The sequence below is a fragment of the Archocentrus centrarchus genome, chromosome 3 (genome assembly GCF_007364275.1).
Source record: "Archocentrus centrarchus isolate MPI-CPG fArcCen1 chromosome 3, fArcCen1, whole genome shotgun sequence".
Taxonomy (NCBI): Eukaryota; Metazoa; Chordata; class Actinopteri; order Cichliformes; family Cichlidae; genus Archocentrus; species Archocentrus centrarchus.
The window spans coordinates 14,145,611-14,165,378 of NC_044348.1; the positions used below are offsets into that span (position 1 = coordinate 14,145,611).

The window sequence follows — 19,768 nt, forward strand, 5'->3', positions numbered from 1 at the left end:
CTGCTCTTACTGCAGGTCTCCCAGACTGTGTTTGAGGCCAGTCATTCCCATTTATTCCTCTGAACTCAACGCCAATGAATCATTTGGCCCAAATCTTTAGAATACACAGCTAACCCCTTGAACCCAATTTCCATCACAGCTCTGTGTGTATGTTATTTATGTCGATAATTGGCGCAGAGGGCTTGGGTGTCCCCACCATCCCTCCTTCCCCTCCTGTCTGCCTGTACAATTCCCACAGAAATACCACTATTGTGTGAGAGGCCTTGACCCATTTAACCACAGCCCCCCCACCCCCCCAAACACACACACACACACACACACACACACACACATTCCTAAACACATCCATTCCTCTAACGTGTTTTGTGATATATCCGTCCATCCATTCATTCATCCAACAGTCCAGGCAGACAGGCAGAGTGGGGCTACGCTATGAAAACACAACAATGTGCTGTGGTCATGTGACCAGGCGGTCAGGCAGGCAGGTGGCCTTGTCCTTGAACTGTGGGTTGGACTGATATGCAGGGAGAGGGAGGAGCAACAGGAGGGTAGTATGCCTGGGGGCTGCGTACAACTTCAATATACAGTATTGACAGGGTACATTAAACCACAGGCAGGTGACAGTAAGTGGTGAGTGTATGAGTCACGAGAGGCAACAGGTTAATTACAAGACTCACGAGAAAAATTGGAAATTTACAGATAATTGCCTGGTTTTAATTAAATTCCAATTTAACATGTGAGTGGGGGCAGCATGAGAGAAGGCGTGCTTTTCGATTATACTGCACACATGTAGCATGGCAGCTGGACCTTCAATCACATCACAAACATGAAGTTTACATTAAAGATGGTTAAGGAGAGAGAACCCTCTTAGTCTACTTATAACATTTACCCTATTGAAACTACAACTAGGCCTCTCAGATGAGATTACTGCAGTAATTAAACACTGTAATATGAAGTCCCGATTAACAGCCTGGCTGATTGAGTCTGTGATATAAGTAGGATGGAAAGCAGGCAGCAATAAAGCTTAAGGAAAACTGGGATAAGGTTAAATGGAAGCACTAAATGAGGGAAAAAATAACCAGCATATTTAAAGCAAAGGATCTATTAAGAGACATCAAAAGAACAACAAACAGCTAATTAATGTGTTTTTGGACAAGGGGAGTGAGTATGGTCTTATTTTGTGTAAAACAAATAATAACAGAGAGGAATTTTCTGTGTGGAAAAGATTTATCAAGCTCTAGCTCTGTGTCAAAAGATAATTCAGTGATCTCATATTTTATTACAGGAATTTTTGCGATCATGCAAAAAAGGATCACAGAACACGTGGGGCAAAAACAAATATGAGTGCAAACGTGTTTCGTTTTCTGGAGTAAAACAATATTAAAAAACACAGACAGGAACAACGGATGAGGTTTATCTCTGAAGTCACAGAGCTGCGTGAAACAATGGCGTGCTTGATGTTGCACAAACTGACGGCAGCCTAGTGTATTTGTACAGCCATATTAGTCAGGCTTGAGCCCTGGCCAGCGAGGCCTAAGGCTGAGAAACAAAGAGCAGCCATCAAACTACACACATGTGTATTTGTCTGTGCACACACACACAAACACACACCCACCAGCCATGATCTAACACTACAGGGCCTCTTTGTTCAAGCTACAGCCATGCCTGCTTGGCCTTGCTTGGCCCACCATAACGCAAAGTCCAGTACAGATGATAACAGCTCACTCAGGCTCTTCAAAGGTACAGACTAATCCAGTTCTTTGGGGCATACTGATGAACTGACTGGAATGAAATGAATGATGAAGAGGGCAATAATGACCTGCTGCAGAAAGAAATGATAAATAGGGTCAGGACAGGCATACAAGTTTTCATCACATGCATTTCAGTTCCTATAGTCTTCAAATGTGTGCACATTCATGGAGACTCAAAACTGTGCACGCGCAATTCCAGCGCATTTAAAAATATGTATTCTGTGTAAACAAATACAAGCATTCAGCTGGAAACATCCACTAATGTAGTCATACCCCAGGTGGTGGCACTGACTACACAATAAGTAAGAAAAAAAAAGACGTGCATTCAAACACAGGCTTAATTATCTATCACCTTTACTCGTTTAATCCACTTACCATGAAAGAATCGTGACAAAGCAGAAGGTGACCATGAGGTCATCTTATGAGTAACATCATGGGTTAAGGGGAGGTTTCCAAGGAGAACAACACAAGCTCTTTATCAGTTTTCACCAATGAAACTGTTGTCCGGTAACCTATTACTCACCACCTCCCTTCATCTACCTTCCCTTCATTTGAACCACAGCAATGCTTTATAAAGAAGGCGTATCAAAGTCCAAGATGCTGTTTTTGACAGAAACCCACAGGGTGAAAACGTGGGACGAGTAAAGAAGAAAAAGAGAAAAGAAGTGGTCAGCACTGCCCTTTCTGCCACTGAGTGAGAACAACTCATTATTCACATTAAGTTATTCAGAGGTCCAAAAAGAAAAACCGTACTACCGCCTAGCAGAAGTCAGTGTCTACATGACAACGAGTGCAAAGCAAATTCCTGCAAAGTTTAGGTTGCTATGCCTGCTCCTCTCTGATAGCCTGAGGCAGGATGTAGCCAAGCACAGCCACGGCACCCACAGGAAAACAGTCCACTTCCTGTTTGCAGGAAATAGCTCCAGCTTCCAGAGAAATCACTGAGCAAACTATTAAAAACTATCCCTAGTATAGAGCTATCTCACAACGTGAACCCTCACAGCTCAAAGAGAGGGAATGTTAGAGGGGGAGTGGCCAGTGCATGAAGACCAGAAGGCTATTTATCTCACTGTGATTTTAATCAAATATACCAGGGTCACATTGCTGTTACTAGCAGACCCTTTTGTCATGCTGCTCAGCTGTACTGCAGAAAGAAAATAATGAACAGAAAGAGCTATGAGTTTGTTTGTTTTTGTAAATAATTCTGTAAGCACTGGAATATGGAGACTGAATAAGGGTACGGTAGATGGGATGCACTGATGTGTGTGAACTTCTGGGCTGATACTACTATTTAAAAGATGAAGTTTTCTAACAGCAGCATTTCTGTTTCATTTTGTTCTTCTTATTCATTTCTCCTTCTCAGCTAGGGAAGATAAGAAATATTCATTATAAAAATACAACATTGCTGTTTTTACCTGCCATGACACCATCTTTAAACATCTAGCCTGCACAAAACTCATGTAACACAGCAGATAAACAGCTGCTGTCAGTATTTGTCATCTTATTTGATCATAGGCTGATATCAGCTGACACCAATGTTTAGCTGATTTATCAATGCATCGAGTACAATAGAGAATGATAGTAAAATGAATACACTGGTAACTTCAACAGGATCATCACCCTTTTACCAAAAACTCCCTTCACTGGGGCATTTATATCCATGGAAGCCATATCTCTCCGATTAATAGACCCGAAAAAAAGAATGAAGCAGCAGTGCACACACGACACACACGCTCCTTCCGGAGGGCGAACACTCAACAGCAAACAAATGCGATGTGCAAGCCTTAGTGGTATGCTTTTACATCCTGTCTTTCAGATTAATGTCTACTGTGCAGCTCCATGAAGAGCACATTTAATAACAACCCCAACAAAATGACTGCCGTCACCTTCAGTGGTAAACAGATGAATTCAGCAGTAGCGATTTTTAGGGCAGGTTGTTACTATGATGGGAGGAGAGAGGGCGTGCAGATGAAGGCAAGTAGCCAATAGGCAGATGACGATGACGACGATGATGCAGAGCCTGTCAACGATGATGTACGGTTGTGCTGACATGCTCAAATATGCTCGAGTTAATTAGTTTCAAATAGCAGCTCTACTCTGTCACACAGCTCCTTGGAGAGAGAGAGAGAGAGAGAGAGAAAAACTCACCATCGGGACTCTCCTCAATGCAGCAGACAAGACACACACACACACACACACACACACACACACACACACACACACACACACACACACACACACACACCTCTGACTAAAAATTATCTGACAGAGTCACTGCTAGAATAGTGAGGGTAGGAATAAAATACAAAACCTATAATCCAGGCTTTTGGATTAAAACGTTAATCTGAGCCATGCTTCTCTATGAAGTCTACCGCTGCTGTCTCATGAAAACAGAGAGTGGGATGGATGGATGGATGGATGGATGGATGGATGGATGGATGGATGGATGGATGGATGGATGGATGGATGGATCCTCTTGTCAGCAAGAATGGCTCTTACAGTAAACTACCAAACTACTAAGACTCAGATGAAAGAAGCTGGGAATAGCCATGCAGATGTCTGTTTCTCAACTCCTGAGGATGTGTGCCAACTAGGAAAGGACCAGTTGAACTTTTAACCATATCTGATTCAGAATTAGATTTTGTGAGAAGATCTTGTCAGTTAATTGAGTTATAGCCTCTGTAAAGCAATTGCTCATCCAGACCATTAATACAGAAACACTTAGCTTTTAACTAGATTAAACAGGTGACTGCACTGACTTCTTTAATATGAGGCATAATGTCCATTTGCAGCTTATATTAGTGTATCAATCTCAAACCATGATTGCAGTGTTGTTGTCCCCCCCCCCACTGTGCCAGGTGCAAGCTCTGCTTATTGTCACTGACTACAGTGCAGCACCACAGAGCTGATGTGCAGTGGGCTGTTCACTGACCGAAACACACAGCTAGGCTAGGCTAGCATCTCATATGCAGCTTGTCCAGCAGCAAAGTCATCTCAGCCCAACCACACTAATTGTTCTCTGCCTAGAGAGACAGGAAGTGTTGAGGTCATAGAGGAGAACAGTAACTTCTGGTGGGATCCTGCCTTTCTATTTTATGTTTAGTTTAAGCTGTGGGTTGTCTGTCTTAATGGAAGGGTTGTCTCCTTCCATTAAACATCAAATTACTTGTCAAAAAGGGTTAAAGTTTGACATCTTGAGAGGAAACTGTTTAATGAGTCGACCTCTTCACTGCATTTAACAGCCAGTTTTATCAGCAGTCATTAGTTTATCACACTAAACTATTTGCGGGTATCTGTACATGTGGGCTGGTAACACGGAGAGCAGATAAGGGGAGCATCCTGAAGGCTGTAAGGTCACATACAGGAGGTGAAAACATTTTGTTTTTCCACTGTGAACTGTATCCAGAAAACACAAACAACCACTACTGCGCTTTACTTTTGTGATGGGGGAAACAAACCGTCAGCCAAAGAATGATAACCAGATCCAGCGCTTGAATTTTGAATTCAGCCAATAACCAAACACACAACAATCAGTTTTCCCACCCTGCCCCTCCCTTCCCACACATACACACATTACAGGAATGCAGATAAGGATACGAGGCTCTCACTCAACTTGATTCTCATTCCAAACGGTTTCCCTCACATTAGGCTCGGCAGCTTTCTGCCATAACCGCCCTCTCCACTTCATTCGCACTTCTTTCTTGTTTTTCTTTTAACACTCAATGAGCACAAAACGAAAACTGACACAGATCAACACAAATGAATGTAATGTGAATGGAACTGGTGTGATTTAATATCAGGGAATCAAAATAAATCAGTATTAGTGGCTGTAGAAGGAAAAAAAAAACATATTTTGGTAGAAAAAAAAAGCATGTAACACAGACCAGAAGACATGTGCTGCAATGTAACTGATACATGGTGTCTTAGAGGTGTGATTAATTAAGTACTTCAGAGGCTGCAGTTTTGTTTGGACAAATTACTAAATACTTAATTACTCTTATTAAACTGAACAGGACTACCAATGATAACGGACCATAAGTTCAACAAGGCAGTTAACCTTTAGTGTGCACAGATGTTTTGTTTTTAGGTTTTTTGGGTGGGGATGTGAGGGTTTCCAATAGCCCCAGTTACCCTTTTGTGCATTTAAGTAGGTGTGGGCAATAAATTGAATATACTCGATGTTTTGAAGCTTGTTCTTTTTTTTTTTTTTTTTTCTCCTTTCTTTCTTCAATTGAGACACAAAAAAAAGGTTCACACACTTCCACCCAAATAGACGGCTTTTCTGTGCAAGTGTGTGCAGAGCTGGGTGCATAGACAATGTAAAAGATGGATGTAGCTTTTGGATCTGAAACGTGAAGCCAACGAGGAAGTGCCTTAAACCTGTGGTTGCCAAAAAGACTTCTGGCCCTCAGTAAACATTTTCCTAACTGAGTTTGCGGGCTCAGTCACTCAACTTGGATTATACTGAATAAAACATGGAGTGCAATTTTTAAATTATGGTCATATTAAGTTTCAGAAAAGTGTATTATTCAGATTAACGACTTGTGATTTTAATTAGCCACTGAGTGTGCAGTTTCACAATCAGAGCTGCCCCTTGCTTGTCACATCCAGTTGTAAAACACCAAGATGGCAGCCATGGAAATGCTCAACTTGGGGCTTCAGAAACAGGACTTCAGAAACCAATGGGTCACGTCACGTCACGGTCCATCTTTTTTACTGTTTATGGCTGGGCGGCTACCTCCCCCATCACCCTAAAGCACACTGTTAGCAACTTGATAAGAGGATTAAACAAAAATTATCATTCCGGTTTTCGAAAAGAGAAAAAAATGCAGAGTAAACAGCAATTACACAATTAGCCCACATTCTCTTCTCTCCAAATCTGATATCAGCAAATAACTGTAATTTTAAGTTGTGTGCTATGAAGTGCAACTTTCTCTAGTCTGTGTGTCTTGCTAACATACACGGCTTATTTGTGTTTTGCTTGCTTGCCAGAAACGTCCAGAGCTGTGTTGTGTGGTTAGTGCCTGACAAAAGAGTGAAATACAACCCTTTAAATCTTTTGATAGTCAATCAATCAAGGTTTAGTTGCAACTCTTGACTACTAAGATGGAAAAGTGAGGAAGAAAACAGTGGATTGACATTTACAGTTAATATGTTGATTGGTTGATGGACACGCATGTCTCAGGAAATCAAAAGCATCAAGGATTCTCCCAGGCCACAGTAAAAACTAAAAATGTTAAAGAAAGGAAGATTTTAGGGGGAGCATCAGGGTGTCAAGTGTGGTTATAGAGCTACAGTAAATGGTTTACACATTTTCACCATTTCGTATGCAAGTATAAAACTGCTCCAAAAGACACAACAACAAACCATAAATAAGAATGTTTAATGGGCTTCAGCTATATCAGCTATCATACTTATGTGACTGCATACATGCACTGTGTGCAAAGGGTTAAACTGAGCATTTACAAAGTTATTTAGAGGAGCTGTGACTGCTTGATGTCTGCCTTTTCTTGGCTTTTAATCAACACTGAAATAATATTAAAATAAGTATCATTCTGGATGTACAATTTCAAGTCCAAACCATTCTATCTAACACACAAGTCAAAGTAAGTATAGCAGGCTGTTTCATGGACAAAAACCAAGCAGCAGAATTCAAAGGGTGTCCATGTTACGCTCTGAATCCTGACAAAACATAACATTAGTATTCCTGGTGTATGTAAATTATGGTTCCTGCTTCACACTGTGGGTGGATGTCACTACACAGGCAAGAAGGCACACATATTTACACACACATTAAACACAGGAGTGACTCAGCAAGGGGCCTTTCCACTCCACTCATGCCACTCCAGTTTTAGAAACCAAAATGAGCTGCAAACAGCACAGACCCCTGAAGCAGAGTATTATATTAAGAATTTTAATGTTCTGAAATATTTTACACAGAGCTATAAACATAATGCCTTTCACATTGCAAACACGTTGCACATTTTCAAACTACGCAACTCCAAACCACAACTCATAGTGAACGGAGTCACATGATGTCATAAAACAAGAGGCCCAACCCACTCAATGGCATTCCCAAGCTTTCTGAGGACTTTGCTACAATAGGCATGTTGTGGGGCAGAATCTATAGTGAATTAATGAGAGCACCCACTTTCCCAGCACTTAACTGGCAACACAATTACCGTTCAACAAAGTGATGGGAGACTGGGAGGGGTGAGTGTGTTCTTCATCAAGATTTACAACTACAGAAAGACAATAAAACCGAAAATTACTTCAAGAGAACAAAAAGAAATATTGAGCTTATCACTGCACTGCATCTAATTAGAATATGCAAATATGTAATAGAAGCCTTATTTTACTCTTCAGTAACGTACATACAATAACTGACTGGTGTAGGTCATTTATGTACTATTAATATTATCTGTATCTATGAACCTTTGTGTTGTTATTTGCTAAAAATTAGACATTCATATCTACTAAGGGAGCATGTTCTCCCCTCATGGAGCCTAACATGTTGCACATTTTTAACCATAGCCCAGAACAGGTAATTCAAATGGTGGTGTAGAGCAGTGGTCCTCAACATGTGGGGCAGGGCACAAAGCCACTGCAGGTGAGACATGGATGACCAATGGAAAAAATATGAAGTGAAACTAAGTTGAATGAACATGAATACAAAAAAAGCATGTGACCTTCATTTAACTAAAATTCAACTTGAGCCCTTTTTTTGTTATTCAGGATTGACAGAAATTGTGGCGCAATTCACGTTTTTTTTTTTTTTTTTTAAACAAATGTTCTTCTGATACACTCCACAACTGATGTGCATTGCTGGGGACTCTAGGAAGTGCAGCTTGGAGTGCAAAACATCTGAGGAGTGACTAAGCATCTGAGCGCACCTAATCCAGGTAGAGTTAAAGCAGTTGGTATGTTACATTAAGCCGAGAGGAAAAGCTTTATCTCACAGTATTTGACTAACAAAATGTATTGTGCGTGTGCTTCAGGGAGCAATAAACACTTCCTTACAACTACATTAGGGGTGTGGCAACTCGGCAACTACAGCATGTCTCTAAAATGGCTGCAGGCAATCAAAACAGAGAAATGAACAAGCACAAGCTGTAGCTAAAAAGACCTGCCCACAATCATATAAAGCTGGGGATGCACAAGTGTATCAACTAGTATAAACCTTACCACCAGCAATCAGTCTTTTGACACTAGTCGGTCTTAATCGGGTGTGTTGCATCACTTTTGTGTTGAATAAATGTGTTGGATATTTATGGCCATTCAAAGATGGTCTAATAAAGGGCTGAAACCAACCATGTGACCAGAGTTAGAGGTGTGTCAGGTTAGGTTGACACAGCAGCCAGCAGCAGCACATGTGCTAACATTTGGGCTACTGCAGCAATACAGACCAGTACTTAGAAGTGTGAGTGAGATAAATGACAAAAATGACAACACAAAATGTTTTCGAAAACTCAAACGACAGCGTTGCCGAACAGATGCAGCTCAAGCCTCAAAAGAAAGGGGACACTTCTGTAAAGAAGGGACAGAGGAAGTCAGTAGTGTCAAGACATTTTAGCTGTTTAAAGTCCGACAAAGAAGCAGAGCAGCACACACTGCAAACTGTGTCAGTAGCATTCCCACAAAGGCAGGTAACACCACAAATCATTGTTAATCATACTAAGCAGTGCCATCCTTTAGACTACGCACAATGCAAAACTACACAGCCCCAGACTCTTCTCCCATACATCCCAAAAACAAAGAGAGACAGTGATTTCACAAATGTAACAGCCAACTTCATTGTAAAAGATGTAATGCCAGCAGGCATGGTCAAAAATGTTGGATTTAAGCAGCTGATTAAGTACCTAACTCTCATTACCAACCTGCCATAAACATTTCTGTCAGACAGCAGTTTCCCAACTATACAGAGTGCAGAGAGACAGCTGAACTAACACACTCGATTTGTGGTCAAGTCGCACATTTGATCCATATTCACAGCCCACTTCACTGAGATACTAGTGCACTTCTTGGGCCTTTTTAAAAATTTGTATTATTTAGTCTTTGCCTTGGAGTGTAAGTGGACCCCAACTGAATGAATATGTCACTTTGTTTATGCTCTCTTTTGTTTACATGTGCAAGTTTCTTGAATTTGTACTGAGGATATATATATATATATATATATATATATATATATATATATATATTGATTATTGTCCATTTATTTGCAAGGTTGTTTCCCAACAATTTATAACAGTTTTGAATCTATACAAAAGACATGATACAATATAGCTTGAGATTTTATTTTGTATTAATATCTCTTTATTTGGGACTGACCAAAGAATTTAGTTTTCCATTTGTACTCCTCTGTAACACTTGAAGCTTTTGACTGGTCAGAATTAAGATTTTAGTCTATTCTATATTCCCATGTTATTAATTTAAAATGTATTTAAAACTGTAAAATGTTCTACAGTACATTTGTTCATCTTCTGACATCAGCCCTGAATTTCACAATTAGTGCATCCCTATCTAACACGTTACAGTATTTTACACAGTTAACCAATCGTGCTGTTCTGTAAACACTGCAAATTGGAAATGTCTCATCACAGCAATACAACTGCTATGTATGAGCATCTGAAGCTAAAGCATTTCAGAGGGTAACAGCGGCAGCAAGCAGTCCTGTTTCCTTTTAGTCCTTACTCAGGCATGACACATTGTTATCAGCAGCACGCAGAATGTGTTGGAAGTTAGCTGTAGATTGTTGTCACAGCCCGCAAATCGTTTCAAATTCAGTTATTTTCCTCGGATTTGCCTGGGATTATCTTAACTGCATATTACTCCAGTGATGAAATGAATCGGTTTCATTTGAAGTTTTTAAGTCAAGCGCTTTGTTAAAAACACTGATTCTCCAGTTCAGGGAAAGGAGCTATTTTTGAATTTGACCGAGCATCTGGCATAATTAAGCGCCTGCGGCACTTGTTCGCTTTGCTCATGTATTAAAACACAAACATGTCTGTTAATTTATCATGCCATTCTTTTTATCTTCATTATATCAGATGGCAAAAACAGCTGTTCACAAACACCAAACAAATGAATAATAAATACATACATTTCTTCTTTTTTTGCATGCTACATATTCATTGTATAAGACAAAGTAATCAATTACTGGCACTATTAGTATCACTGCTTAATGAACACTTATTTATAGATGTGCATGACAACACATTCCAATGATCTCAAAGTGCCACTGCACTAAAAAATGTTTACTTCCAATTGTGTATTTACAAACAATGTACGCATACACGTAACACGCCCACACACACACACGCCAATCGTTATAGTACGATAACACAGCAGGAATGTGAAAATTACAAGATGATCAATGAATAAAATACTGTATTGACACTTTTTTAAAAATGAATTTTGGGTAACCCTTAAAATAATCAATATGTTGGTTCTTCACTAAGTGAAGAAAACAACAATGCTTCCCACACAGACTTCACTTTGATGGGGTGCCAAGGTATAGTTACATCTGGTCAATCATATTTGATCACTCACTTCGCTGTGATTTTTATCTTTATATATTTTTTGTGTATCCGAGAATGACACTCTCTGCAATCAGTTTACTAGTGCTCTTATTTTGAGGTTCAGAAACTCCTAACCAACCAGCCCTGGCTCTTCCAATCTTTTTTTTTTTTTTTTTTAACTTTCCCAACGACCTGATTTGCTAGCCAGGTTGCTACTGTGGTGGTCCTCCACATCTTTATACATGCACATCTTCTTTGAGCTGCTTCAACAGAGAAGATCTCATCTTACAATCAGACAGACACCAACTCAGCTGGTGATGATAGTGCTGATTCTGCACTGGCGAGCCGCTGTGAGCTGGAGGGTCACTCTAATCTGCAGCAGGTTAAAAAAATAAAACAAACTGGTTATTTTGCCACTATGGTGAGCCCACTGAGGTTTACAGAGCAGAACGAGGACTTCCATAGCCAGCTGCAGCCCACGTTGGTGGAGTCTGTCAGCAGGACGGGAGACGCACTCGAGAGGCAGCGGATTATATTTCTCCTTTTTAGTTTGTTTTAAATCAAAAAGGGAACTCGGGAATTCAAATATTTGAAGACTCAAAACTTATAAAAGGTATTTTTTAACAATTAATTCAGGACAGTACACATGTGGACATGTACATGTAAAAGAATCTAAATGTGGGAAACACTGCAGTCCTACTATTACACTACTACTATATTACACCTAGAACCATGTAGAAAGTCATGATTTCAGTGAGGTGCATTAAGTTGTTTCCTTTATCATTATAAAAATTGCTTTGTAGTTCTGCCTGCCACCAGGTTTGATGATAATGGTTAATGATGATGAATGACAGGCTCTTGTCTACGACATGGTGTTGGGGTCAAATTGCTTGATTGTCACATCACACATACACCACTGGGAGAGTGGAGAACAGCAGTCACAGCTGAGGATTAGGCAATGAATATATAATGCCAATTTTGAGCTACTGTGTCACTAGATATGTGTTGATATTAGCCTATTGTATGAATGCAGAGCCTCTTTTATCCAAACAGTTTGCAAAAAAAAAAAAAAAAAGCAAATTCATGAGGATCAAGTCTGACATCTGATTATTCCTTATTTTTAGCTAAAGCTGCAGACAGTGTCTTCCATAGGCTGACAACTGTTTGCCAAATAGAAAGGACAGTGCAGCACTCCCAACACCGTGGAAGATAAGCAAATGAATGCACGACAGGCAGAGACAGAAAGAGAAAGAGAGACGGGGCAAGAGAGGGAGTGTGTGTGTGTGTGTGTGTGTAGGCATGTAGGGCAGCAAGCCTTGGGATGAATCTGTTCCAGTCTCTTTCTCTCTCCCCTAACCAGCTGAGCCACGGCTGCCACATGCACTCTCTCTTGTACCTCCCCTCTTCCTCTCTTGCTCTCAGTCTGTCTCACGCACACACACACACGCACACGCACACAAAACACCCAGTGTCAAATCCCTTATGCCTGTAGCGGGAATGATAAATCCCTGCGGAGTCCTGCCCTGCACTGCCCTGCCAGAAAGGATGCAGGGCTGGTTTGGAGTGGTCCTTACTTGGCTCGATGCACTTTATGGTAAGGATCAAGAAAATAGCAATGAGCAATACTAAAGATATTTCAATCCAGTTCCATCAAGAGTATCAGCAGGTAAGAGACAGGTGGTGAATTATTTTATTACTACAGCTCAAGATAAAGTTAAAACGGCGAATGAAGCATTAATCCCATCCCAGTCTGTCTTCCAGAGGTAGCTTTGTGACATTTAGACTGAACATTACAACTCATAACAGAAGCGAGGTCTGGACTTCCTGGGCAGACTCCTGCTATGATCTTTTTGCATGAAACGACATGCTTGTACAACATCACACAGACACAAAACATGTTTAGTTTTCAGCCCAGTCAGCCACAAGAGTGAGCCACAACAAAACAACTGCCTCACCAAACTCCTAAAGCTTACTGACCACTGCTAAAATTAATTTATCATGTTTACTTAACTCCAACTTAATGCATCTTGTTTTAAACTATTTTTGGTGGAAGGAGAAATTTAGCAAGAGTTTACACCACACCCCCCGCTACTGCAGAAAATCAGAGACATGGAACAATGACATCCAAGGACATGGTGTGCTTGTAAATATAAGAATTAACAAGCAGTGTGAGTGGTATGCCACATAACTATTTTTTTTTTGTGTGTGTGTATTTCTTTTCCACATGGAATTACTGGTCATTAATCTGTTGTACAGTATTTTCATAACATCCATCTAAAGACAGAGCACAATGCCAACCTCAATGAATTAAACAAAATGTGTGGACTGTTTTGCAAAACTACTGCTAGTCTTATGCCACAAAAGCCTCTAGCCCACACTGGGAAATTAAATTGAATTCCCTCTATTTTAATGTTACATTTGAATTCAATTAAAATATATATTAATGTGCTGGTCCAAAGTTTTAAAGCCATGATTACAGAAGAGAGAAGCAGTCTTTTTAAGATCTGCCATGTGACTCAGATTATAGCCGGTGCATCTCTCCCTCCCACTCCTTCCTCTCCATTTCACTCCTCCGATAACCCCTCCTCCCTCAGAAGGCATTTTCTGTTTTCCTTCTCTTTCACTCTCTCTCTGCTATCCACCTGCCTCCTGCTGTGTGTATCTGCCCTGGATTTCCCTCCAGAGATGAAAGGATAAGCAGGTCAGATATCCTTGATAACTGCCACATTTTCGAGTTCCTTGACACTGAAATATCACAAACAGCTGCTTTCGTTCAGTGTCTTTACTTTTATAGTATCGCAGTTCACTGTCTTACTCTTCTATAGTATTATCACACTTAAATGAAGCTTACTCCGTACGTCTTTTGGAAGTTACATTCTGTCTTTTTTTTTTTCACAGCTCAATGCCTAAACATCTGTCCCAGACAAAATAGCTTACATGAACAGACACTCATATTTAGTTTGGTCACAGCCGGAGACAAACTAGCCAAAAAAAAAAAAGAAAAAAAAAAAAGGAAAACTTAAGTCCAGCTGCACCAACAGGCCCCCGGCTGCTGCCTTCAACTGGCATCCCTCTCATCCTATACAAAGACAGCTTAGACCTTCTCTCATAAGGGCTGAGAGGACTTTGAATCAAGAGCTAATCAAAGACCCATGTGTGGGTGTGTTTAGGATGCTGGCGTCTTTTGTGGTTCTCAACAGATCTTCAAGCTGCTGCATGCTCAGACAGCAGAAAGGCAGGACCCACACTGCACTCATCACTCTTTGCCATGTACAAATGACCTTCACTGAGCCCAAGAATGGACAAGTGGGCTCCACAACGCCCAGCATTTATGCAAAACAGACTGCATGCAATGACAAACATGTGTAAACACATCTGCATTTGCAAAAATCCATTCTCGAGTATGACCACATCTGTTCTGGACAATATCCAGTTCTTGTTGATATTCCTAATGATATTTTGGGGAGTTTTGTTCTTGTTCGCACTGGTAAGGGGATAGTAGAAGGTATCTGAAACCTCCTCCGAAGAATAAGACTGGATAAATAATTAATAAACTAATGGTGCAGCTCCATGTAAAAGACACAAGGCAACGGCCATTGCCTGCTATATTAATTGCTTGCCATATCAGCCCCGGTTCTTCAAAAAAAAAAAAAAAAAAAAAAAAAAGATGGAGAGCTTAGGATACAGGACAAAAACACCATCAGGACTCTAATTGCATTTCCCTCTTTCAGTGATGTAAATGGAGATGTGTAATCATCAAAGCAAAACAGAGGCTGTTCTTGGCCTGCTGTGCAACTCTAATTAATACAACCTCCTCCATCTAAATGCAATTTCTATTTATTCCAGTCTGTCTTCCCAAAACACAGCCGTCTAAAGGGTTGCTCTAAACTGCATCTCTTTACTTGTGTTACATTCAAAGAAGTAAGCAGGGATGACTGAAGGCCAAACACAGAATGAGGCCAACTTTTACTGTAGTGAAGGGAAGTTAACGCCAACTCCTCACTGGATTAATGTATATTTAATTTTAAGTAGTTTGATATCAGTTAAATGACTGGTTATATTACATAGTAAATTAATTAAATTCCTTAAATTAAATTCTTTGGCTGCCATACCTGCTGATATGGCAGGTAAAAATATGACAGGTCAAGTCATACAATGATTATTGTCCCTGCTTAAAAAAAAAAAAAGTAATGTTATTATTATGTATTTAAATGGCAATCAAATATATGTCTTTATAAATCAATACCACTCCACTGGAGTCATTATGTGAAAAACTGCTAGTGCATACCAGAGCTATAGCCAGACTATTTTCTCTGTTTTTTTTTATCTGTTAACTTATTTAACTATAACAGACTGACTGGTAAAAAGCCATTCATAACAGTAACACCAAACCTTTAAGGAACAACAACAAATTTTCAAAGGGCTGGAACCAGGAATGGTTTTCACCCAACTCTGGAAGCAAATGCAGCCAGCAAGACTTCACTCTCTCTCTTCCCAGTGCCACAGCAGGACATTTGGCATCCAACAGAAAGAGGATTCCCTTTCAGTCTTCACAGACATACTCTCCTCAAGCTGTTATTTTATAGTGTAGAGCCACCAAAACAAACTGAAAAGCAGCTTGAACTAAGATTATGTAAGATAAAAGGTTTTCCTTCTATTCACTCTAATATCTTCTGTAACAACTGAGTAAAAGTTGAATACTTATAATACATCATACTGACCCAATGACACACTGGTAGTACACAGTATTGTGCAATAACAACATCAGTGGCCTGAGATATGAGGCCAACACACCCACAAGTTGCAACGCTATTCCAGAAACACTACACAGCAACATTTTATTACAGTTTATCATCGACTGCGGAATTAAGTGGAATGTGGTAAACAGTGGCGTGGCATAGGAGTTTCGCACTACTCATCAAGTGGGAGTTAACATGTGGCTATTGATGATGAACTGCAAGTAACAGTATGGCTAACAGTGGTAATACAGGAAGGCTAACACAGTCAAAGAGAAGACAATGCCAGGCGGAACAGATTTTACAGTTTTAGCTTTGTTTTCTAAAATTGAAAAGAAGACCACTGGTTTTTCCCTTTGAGAAGTAAATGTAAAGAGTTGTCCAGAGCGGAAAGATCACCTTCCCATTAGTGATCGTTTTTGGCATGATCATTGAACACAGCATTGTTTTTGTCCAAAATGTATATTTTGTGTTACTTTTGCCTGTATATGATAGGATGTAATGGGTGATAAGGCACCAGTGGTAACACACCTAGAAGGTGCTTGCTGACTGGCATCTAACAACAGCAATAAAAGAAGAACGTGCTTTTAACTGCCAAGCATGTAACCGATAAAACGTGTGAGATTGTGAGATTAGACAATACTGTCCAAACAGGAAAAACATGCAAAGCCAAAGATGACTACAGCCACAAAGAAGTCTTTACATAATAAACAAAAATGAGGCCCCTGCGTAGTGCGCCGGGTAAAACTAGCATTTTACACTCCACCACCTCTGAGCGGGTGTGCTCTTCCAAGAACAGCTAAATAGTTTCCAATAAAAATCTAACAGAACACCCATCCCTCCTCCTCATAACTAGAAAGTGTTGAATTACACCAGATAATCATCCTGAGCCATGAGCGTGTGAATTTAGAAAGCTGGCTGTTCGGTAGTCTCAAACTACTAGTCCCTAGTTTAACTGTCCCAACAATTACAGGCAGACGCAGAACTAGCCAACTAGCCTTAAAATAAGAAAACACAGCAAAGTGTGGCTAAGGTTTGCAGTGCTAGCTGGTCTACAGTGTTCAGGCATCGGTGTGGAAAGAGGGTGGCTGTTTACTGCTGTAGCTCTAACAAGAAAGGAATGAATAATATTGGTGTGGCATGACAGTTTGGCCACGCCAACTTTTAGCCACATCCAGTGCCCACTATCAAGAGCAGCAAAGCTTGATTGTTTAGTTAAATAATCAACCTACCCTTACTACCTATAATGACCAGGGAACTGTAGTACTTCCATTCTTACCTTCCCTAATGTTATTGAACTTATATTATTTCTTAATTGTAGGGGATCTGGCCTGTTGTTGCTCAACTACTACTAAGAATTTTTACAAGATAGAACAGGAAAGCATTTATTCAAAAGCATCTAAAGAAAATATTATCTGGCTTAATTAAGTTAGCAATCATGTAAACTTATTGCTAAATAAAAGATATTTTCTACCCTCTTTGGTCTCCTTATGAGTTTAAGCAGAGTACTAAAAGCAAGCAGCCAAAAGTGCCAGCTTGCCATCTTGATTACAGTGTTACTTGAAACAGAAAGTCCTACCTGCTGTAGTAAAAGCCAGACTTCAGCAAAGATTTCCAATACACAGAGAACAACTGAAGACTGAAGAGCACAGCACAGCTAATTTTACACCAATCAGCATATTAACCACTGCGGGCTCATTACCAACTTCAAGTATCACTCAGTAGTAAGTTGTATGTAAAGGTGTGACTCCAGCCATAAGCATGTCGTCATCAGCTCGAATGAGGGAGGCGGTTTCGTCTGACTGGAACAACCGCTCAAACCTGAATCACAATACTTGTGACAAACACTGCACATTCCTTGTCGAAGTGAGGGAAAAAATTAGTAAATAGTAAAGCCCTCAAAGACAAAAAAAAAAAAACTACAGAAAAGACTTTGGGAAGTATTTTATATCCAATGTGAGGTCTATCCTACTTAAATTCTCTTCACAGCAACTTTTATTTAAACATAATTAAAATTCAAGTGTTTTTAAAAGCAACACAAACACGTGTGAAAATATCTACTACCAATAAAGGCATAGAATATGTTATACACCTTCCATACACAGGCTATATTTTATATAAAGCTGGGAAATTGGCAAGGTTTAACAGATATGCGGAAGAAAATGGTTGGATGGGTGGATGGATGGATGAATGGAAGGATAATTACACACAGCAGGAACCTGACAGGTAAGTTAAAGGATGTCCCAGCACAATCAACTTAATTTAGGGTTAAACCACTTATAATAAGATTGTTTATTACTTTTGGAAAGTGGTGCTTCTATAATCTTGCCAGCAATAGACAGTTTTTGCAGGTGTTTCACAAAAGTGTAGTGTAAAATCCTCTCAAAACTTAATGTGCTTTGTGGTCTGATACATTCTTGGGTCTCTGAAGCAGAATTCCTGCCTCAGAGGCTCACTTACTTTTCAGATCCATGGGGATTTCCTGCCACCGTTTTAATAAAACAAGGTCTCTACAAATCAACAGGTAGCTCAGCTGAGACCTGCTATGAAAACCACCAGGCGATTTATCACTGACAGTCAATAAGAGTCATATTATTTTAATGTAGTTCACTAGAAACTGTATAGCTGCTTGTAGGTTGTGTTACAAGGTGAAGATTTCAAAATAACCTCTAAGCGCCACACATCAAAACACTATTAGGCATCCTACACGACCGGTAGCCTACTAATAAACTACCAACAGCCAGTCTGCTGGAAACTTAACCACTTTTTGGCCTCTGTTAGCCTTTTAGTATATCACACACGTTACATAAGCCAGCAGCATACTGTCCACACACGATTTATTCCCTGCCAGGTACCCACCTTATTTGAAGCTCTGGAGGTCATTTTCCGCCGCTATTCCGCTTCTAAAGTGGCAGGTTAAAAGTTGTTCCTGTCTTTGTTTTGATAATCACTTGGGTGAGTGCGCTATTTTTTTTTTCCTCCCCTCCAGTCCAGTTCAATTTTCGCCCAGCTGCCGCCACGCCGGGCTGCGTTGTTATTTTATTTTATCCAGGACGACGGGAAACGCCACGAAAAGCCGTGTGGAAAGTCTAAAGTTCATTATCTTATCTTCGCCACCAGAAACGTTAGTCCACTCAGGTATAGAGTCATGGAAGAAATGTGGGTTGTTGGGGAGGGGAGGGAAAGAAAAGAGAAAATAAAAACCAAACAAGACCTCCTTGCTTTGGTATTTCCGTCGCTAACCTCTGGATGAAAAGTTGGAAAGAGTCGGCATCACCAGGACGGTGTGCAGCAATGGCAGGCTGAGTAAACCTTTCCCTGCTCTCGGCTCACTGAGCAACGGCCGTGTCGTGTCTCTGCGGAGCGGACCATTACGCGTATATAGGGGTGCGAGACCACGGGGAAAAAACGGGGGCATCGTCCATTTACTCCAATACGAAGACCTTATTATCGTTTCCCTGCTGAATTTTAGTCAGCCATGTGTTATTACCTCATCATGTTTTTTTTATTCTTGTTCTGAGCCTACTTTTATCGCTGCCAATAAAGTCTACACCCCTGCTATCGCTTGGAATTAACAGTCCGGGATACAATAAGGAGAAGCGACGCCGCTGTCCCTGCTGATGCTGAATGCTCACTTTCGATGTGTGACAATGGGAATGGTTTGTAACACAAGGACTACAATAGCGTATAAAATCTCAAATTTTAGAGGGCAAAATCGCAGTTTGTATTCTGTTTTAAAATATTTGATTTTTTTATTGAAAGT

The 19,768-nt window shown here is 40.3% G+C and overlaps 1 protein-coding gene across 6 annotated transcripts in view; it reads right to left on the reverse strand.

Annotated features, from left to right (window-relative positions):
* Positions 1–19,768, reverse strand: part of tjp1a (tight junction protein 1a) — a 108,772-nt gene that overhangs the window by 31,338 nt on the left and 57,666 nt on the right. Inside the window, exon 1 of one of the 6 annotated variants that reach the window (XM_030726370.1) lies at positions 18,865–19,345. The exons of 4 other annotated variants lie outside the window; for them this stretch is intronic. In XM_030726370.1, the coding sequence (XP_030582230.1) occupies positions 18,865–18,888 (24 nt within the window). In that variant the 5' untranslated portion in view covers positions 18,889–19,345. Of the gene's footprint in view, positions 1–17,584; positions 17,706–18,864; positions 19,346–19,768 lie in introns of those variants that run through there. One more of the 6 variants, XM_030726371.1, reaches the window with a different exon arrangement.